Here is a 6807-nt window from a genome sequence, read left to right as displayed (position 1 = left end):
AACATCAGAAATGCTCTCTCACGATCCTGCAGCCTGTGGAACAAAAACCACATTCACAGAAAGATAGACAAGATGAAAAGGCAGAGGGCTATGTACCAGATGAAGAAACAAGACAAAACCCCAGAAAAACAACTAAATGAAGTGGAGGTAGGCAACCTTCCAGAAAAAAGAATTCAGAATAATGATAGTGAAGATGATCCAGGACCTCGGAAAAACAATGGAGGCAAAGATCGAGAAGATGCAAGAAATGTTTAACAAAGACCAGAAGAATTAAAGAACAAACAAACAGAGATGAACAATACAATAACTGAAATGAAAACTACACTAGAAGGAATCAATAGCAGAAAAACTGAGGCAGAAGAATGGATAAGTGACCTGCAAGACAGAATGGTAGAATGCACTGCTGAGGGACAGAATTTTAAAAAAAGAACGAGGGTCTCTGTACGCCGTGCGCTGGCAAGACGGCACCTTCTTCTGGTGCTCGGCGTGAGCTATGGCTGAGGCGATGGATTTGGGCAAAGACCCCAATGGGTCAACCCATTCCTCGACTCTGTTCGTGAGGGAGGATGGCAGCTCCATGTCCTTCTACGTGCGTCCCAGCCCGGCGAAGCGCCGGCTCTCGACGCTCATCCTGCACGGCGGCAGCACCTTGTGTCGCATGCAGGAGCCCGGGGCCGTGCTGCTGGCTCAGCCCGGGGAGGCGGCGGCCAAGGCCTCGGGTGACTTCATTTCCACGCAGTACATCCTGGACTGCATGGAGCGCAACGAGAGGCTCGCGCTGGAGGCCTACCAGTTGGGCCTACCAGGCCCCAGAGACGAAGCCCGGGGCTCAGGCTGGGGGCGCCGCCGCCACGGAGCCCGAGCTGCAGCCGCACGCAGGGACGTGGCCATCTTGACCTATGTGAAGGAACATGCCTGCTCGCCCAGCTCCGTCACCGGCAACGCCTTGTGGAAAGCGATGGAGAAGAGCTCGTTCACCCAGCACTCGTGGCAGTCCATGAAGGACCGCTATCTCAAGCGCCTGCGGGTCCTGGAGCATAAGTACCTGTTGGGGGAGGCCCCAGTGAGCCCCTCCTCCCAGAAACTTAAGCGGAAAACTGAGCAAGACGCCGAGGATGCTGATAGCGGGGAACCACAGAATAAGAGAACTCCAGACTTGCCTGAAGAAGAATTTGAAAAGGAAGAGATCAAGGAGAATGAAGAAGCAGTCAAAAAGATGCTTGTAGAAGCCACTCGGGAGTTTGAGGAGATTGTGGTAGATGAGAGCCCTGATTTTGAAATACATATAACAATGTGTTATGATGATCCACCCACACCTGAGGAAGACTCAGAAACACAGCCTGATGAGGAAGAAGAAGAAAAAGTTTCCGCACCAGAGGTGGGAGCTGCCATTAAGATCATCCGGCAGTTAATGGAAAAGTTTAACTTGGATCTGTCGACAGTTACACAGGCCTTCCTAAAAAATAGTGGTGAGCTGGAGGCTACTTCCTCCTTTTTAGAGTCCGGTCAGAGGGCTGATGGGTATCCCATTTGGTCCCAACAGGATGACTTAGATTTGCAAAAAGATGATGAGGGTACCCGAGATGCACTGGTCAAAAAATTTGGTGCTCAGAATGCAGCTCGGAGGATTGAATTCCGAAAGAAATAATTGGCAAGACAATGGGAAAAAAAGCTTTGGCAGATAAGGCATTAAAAAAATTTTTGTGACTATTGAACTTCAGAGATTTTTACATTGGAACTGACACTCATCTTTTGACCAAATGCTATTGTTGCTCTGTGAGTCCTAGATTTTGTAGCCAAGCAAAGTTGGAGGATGAAAATAAAAGAAATTGGATATATTTAGAGCTGTTCCTGGCAGTATCAATGTGTTTGTAAAAGGAAAATCAAAAACAGAGAGGTTGGTTTATATAGTACTAACCGCTTTCTGGAATGGAATCCCTGCTGTATTGGTAAGAGGAGCTAGTGACAAAGTCAAAGGCGGAAAATTAGATGGGTCTTTTCAGAAAGCATAAATAAAGAGCCTCCTATCCTTTGGCAGAAGCTTCTCTAGATTATGATAGATTCCAAATCAAGAATCTAGGAATGTGGAAAGATTTAATTACAAGGCCTTTGAACATGGACTGTCCCAAACCCTTGCATACCCCAGTGAACTCTGATTTCTGGGCTGCTTTGAAAACCCCATATTTCTTTTGCCAACTTATATTTGGGGAGCCTGTTTGTTGGCTGTTCTTTTCTTCAAGTCTGTGTCAGTTAAGTCTCTAGCATGTATTTCTTTATCTACCATCCAGTTTTGTTTAAAACACAAAAATTTAGAGAGTCATGGGAAAAGTCTCACTTAGTTACTAGTAATGTGTTTTTATTTATTGAGGATAGTTTTGTGCTAAGAATAGTGTTAAATTTAAAAATTAGAGGATTAATTCCTCTTTGTTGTGTTGATTTCATTATTGAAAATAAATAGAACTTTGTAAAAAAAATAAAAAAAGAATGAAAAGAAATGAAGACGACTTAAGGGACCTCTGGGACAAAATTAAACACAACAACATTTGCATTATAGGGGTACCAGAAGGAGAAGAGAGAGAGAAAGGACCAGAGAAAATATTTGAAGAGATTATAGTTGAAAACTTCCTTAACATGGGAAAAGAAATAGCCACCCAAGTCCAGAAAGCAGAGAGAGTCCCATACAGGATAAACCCAAGGAGATACATGATGAGATACAGAGTAATCAAATTGGCAAAAATTAAAGAAAAGTTATTGAAAGCAGCAAAGGAAAAATGACAAATAACATACAAGGGAACTCCCATAAGGTTAACAGCAGATTTCTCAGAAGAAATTCTACAAACCAGAAGGGAGTGGCATGATATACTTGAAGTGATGAAAGGGAAGAAACTACAACTAAGATTACTCTACCCAGCAAGGATCTCATTCAGATTTGATGGGGAAATCAAAAACTTTACAGACAAACAAAAGCTAAGACAATTCAGGACCACCAAACCAGCTCTACAGCAAATGCTAAAGGAATTTCTCAAAGTGGGAAACACAAGAGAAGAAGAGGACCTACAAAAACAAACCCAAAACAATTAAGAAAATGGTCATAGGAACATACATATCGATAATTACCTTAAACGTGAATGGATTAAATGCTTCAACCACAAGACACAGTCTTGCTGAATGGATACAAAAACAAGACCCATATATATGCTGTCTACAAGAGGCCCACTTCAGACCTAGGGACACATACAGACTGAAAGTGAGGGGATGGAAAAAGATATTCTATGTAAATGGAAATCAGAAGAAAGCAGGAGTAGCAATACTCATATCAGATAAAACAGACTTTAAAATAAAGAATGTTACAAGAGACAAGGAAGGACATTACATAATGGTCAAGTGATCAATCCAAGAAGAAGCTATGACAATTACAAATATATATGCACCCAACATAGGAGCACCTCAATACATAAGGCAACTGCTAACAGCTATAAAATAGGAAATCGACAGAAACACAATAATAGTGGGGGAATTTAACACCTCACTTACCCAATGGACAGATCATCCAAAATGAAAATAAATAAAGAAACAGAAGCTTTAAATGACACAATAGACCAGATAGATTTAATTGATATTTATAGGACATTCCATCCGAAAACAGCAGATTACACTTTCTTCTCAAGTGTGCACGGATCATTCTCCAAGATAGATCACATCTTGGGTCACAAAACAAGCCTCAGTAAATTTAAGAAAACTGAAATCATACCCAGCATCTTTTCTGACCACAACACCATGAGACTAGAAATCAATTACAGGGAAAAAAATGTAAAAAACACAAACACATGGAGGTTAAAAAATACGTTACTAAATAACCAAGAGATCACTGAAGAAATCAAAGAGGAAATCAAAAAATACCTACAGACAAATGACAATGAAAACACGACGATCCAAAACCTATGGGATGCAGCAAAAGCAGTTCTAAGAGGGAAGTTTATAGCTATAGAAGCCTACCTCAAGAAACAAGAAACATCTCAAATAAATAATCTAACCTTACACCTAAAGGAACTAGAGAAAGAAGAACAAACAAAAGCCAAAGTTAGCAGAAGGAAAGAAATCATAAAGATCAGAACAGAAATAAAGGAAATAGAAACAAAGAAACAATAGTAAAGATTAATAAAACTAAAAGCTGGTTCTTTGAGAAGATAAACAAAATTGAAAAACCATTAGCCAGACTCATCAAGTAAAAGAGGGAGAGGACTCAAATCAATAAAATTAGAAATGAAAAAGGAGAAGTTACAACAGATACCGCAGAAATACAAAGCATCCTAAGAGACTACTACAAGCAACACTATGCCAATAAAAGGGACAACCTGGAAGAAAAGGACAACTTCTTAGAAAAGTATAACCTTCCAAGACTGAACCAGTAACAAATAGAAAATATGAACAGACCAATCATAAGTAATGAAATTGAAACTGTGATTAAAAATCTTCCAAGAAACAGAAGTCCAGGATCAGACGGCTTCACAGGTGAATTCTATCAAACATTTAGAGAAGAGCTAACACCCATCCTTCTCAAACTCTTCCAAAAAAATTGCAGAGGAAGGAACACTCCCAAACTCATTCTATGAGGCCACCATCACCCTGATACCAAAACCAGACAAAGCTACTACAAAAAAAGAAAATTACAAACAAATATCACTGATGAATATAGATGCAAAAATCCTCAACAAAATACTAGCAAACAGAATCCAACAACATATTAAAAGGTTCATACACCATGATCAAGTGGGATTTATCCTAGGGATGCAAGGATTCTTCAATATATGCAAATCAATCAATGTGATACACCATATTAACAAAATGAAGAAGAAAAACCATATGATCATCTCAATAGATGCAGAAAAAAGTTTTGATAAAATTCAACACCAATTTATGATAAAAACTCTCCAGAAAGTGGGCATAGAGGGAACCTACTTCAACATAATAAAGGCCATATATGACAAACCCACAGCAAACATCATTCTCAATGGTGAAAAACTGAAAGCATTGCATCTAAGATCAGGAACTAGACAAGGATATCCACTCTTACCACTATTATTCAACATAGTTTTGGAAGTCCTAGCCATGGCAATCAGAGAAGAAAAAGAAATAAAAGGAATACAAATTGGAAAAGAAGAGGTAAAATTGTCACTGTTTGCAGATGACATGATACTATACATAGAGAATCCTAAAGATGCCACCAAGAAACTACTAGAGCTAATCAATGAATTTGGTAAAGTTGCAGGATACAAAATTAATGCACAGAAATCTCTGGCATTCCTATACACTAATGATGAAAAATCTGAAAGAGAAATTAAGGAAACACTCCCATTTACCATTGCAACAAAAAGAATAAAATACCTAGGAATAAACCTACCTAGAGAGAGAAAAACCTGTATGCAGAAAACTATAAGACACTGATGAAAGAAATTAAAGATGATACCAACAGATGGAGAGATATACCATGTTCTTGGATTGGAAGAATCAATATTGTGAAAATGACAATACTACCCAAAGCAATCTACAGATTCAATGCAGTCCCTCTCAAATTACCAATGGCATTTTTTACGGACCTAGAACAAAAAATCTTAAAATTTGTGTGGAGACACAGAAGACCCCGAATAGCCAAAGCAGTCTTGGGGGGAAAAAACAGAGCTGGAGGAATCAAACTCCCTGATTTCAGACATACTACAAAGTTACAGTAATCAAGACAATATGGTACTGGCACAAAAACAGAAACATAGATCAATGGAACAAGATAGAAAGCCCAGAGATAAACCCACGCATCTATGGTCAACTAATCTATGACAAAGGAGGCAAGGATATACAATGGAGAAAAGACAGTCTCTTCAATAAGTGGTGCTGGGAAAACTGGACAGCTACATGTAAAAGAATGAAATTAGAACACTCCCAACACCATACACAAAAATAAACTCAAAATGGATTAGAGGCCTCAATGTAAGACTGGACACTATAAAACTCTTAGAGGAAAATATAGGAAGAACACTCTTTGACATAAATCACAGCAAGATCTTTTGTGATCCACCTCCTAGAGTAATGGAAATAAAAACAAAAATAAACAAATGGGACCTAATGAAACTTCAAAGCTTTTGCACAGCAAAGGAATCCATACAGAAGACAAAAAGACAACCCTCAGAATGGGAGAAAATATTTGCAAATGAATCAACAGACAAAGGATTAATCTCCAAAATATATAAACAGCTCATGCAGCTCAATATTAAAAAAACAAACAACCCAATCCAAAAGTGGGCAGAAGACCTATATAGACACTTCTGCAAAGAAGACACACAGATGGCCAAGAAGCACATGAAAAGCTGCTCAACATCACTAATTATTAGAGAAATGCAAATCAAAACTACAATGAGGTATCACCTCACACCAGTTAGAATGGGCATCATCAGAAAATCTACAAACAACAAATGCTGGAGACGGTGTGGAGAAAAGGGTACCCTCCTGCACTGTTGGTGTTAATGTAAATTGATACAGCCACTATGGAGAACAGTATGGAGGTTCCTTAAAAATCTAAAAATAGAATTACCATATGATCCAGCAATCCCACTACTGGGCGTATACCCAGAGAAAACCATAATTCAAAAAGACACATGCACCCCAATGTTCATTGCAGCACTATTTACAATAGCCAGGTCATGGAAGCAACATAAATGCCTATCGACAGACGAATGGATAAAGAAGATGTGGTACATATATACAATGGAGTATTACTCAGTCATAAAAAGGAACGAAATTGGGTCATTAGTTGAG

The 6807-nt window shown here is 39.2% G+C and overlaps 1 protein-coding gene across 1 annotated transcript; it reads left to right on the top strand.

The window, feature by feature from the left end:
- Nucleotides 1-493: 493 nt before the first annotated feature.
- Nucleotides 494-1682, top strand: LOC309818271 (telomeric repeat-binding factor 2-interacting protein 1-like; the record flags this gene model as incomplete). Its single annotated transcript, XM_082647855.1, has 1 exon — nt 494-1682. One exon carries the CDS (start codon nt 494-496, stop codon nt 1646-1648), a length of 1155 nt encoding a protein of 384 aa, XP_082503981.1. The 3' UTR covers nt 1649-1682.
- Nucleotides 1683-6807: the final 5125 nt, after the last annotated feature.

This window comes from Grampus griseus (genome assembly GCF_964374135.1).
Source record: "Grampus griseus genome assembly, chromosome: 1".
Taxonomy (NCBI): Eukaryota; Metazoa; Chordata; class Mammalia; order Artiodactyla; family Delphinidae; genus Grampus; species Grampus griseus.
Note: the sequence above shows the minus strand (reverse complement) of the source record. Positions and strands in the feature narration are given on the sequence as shown.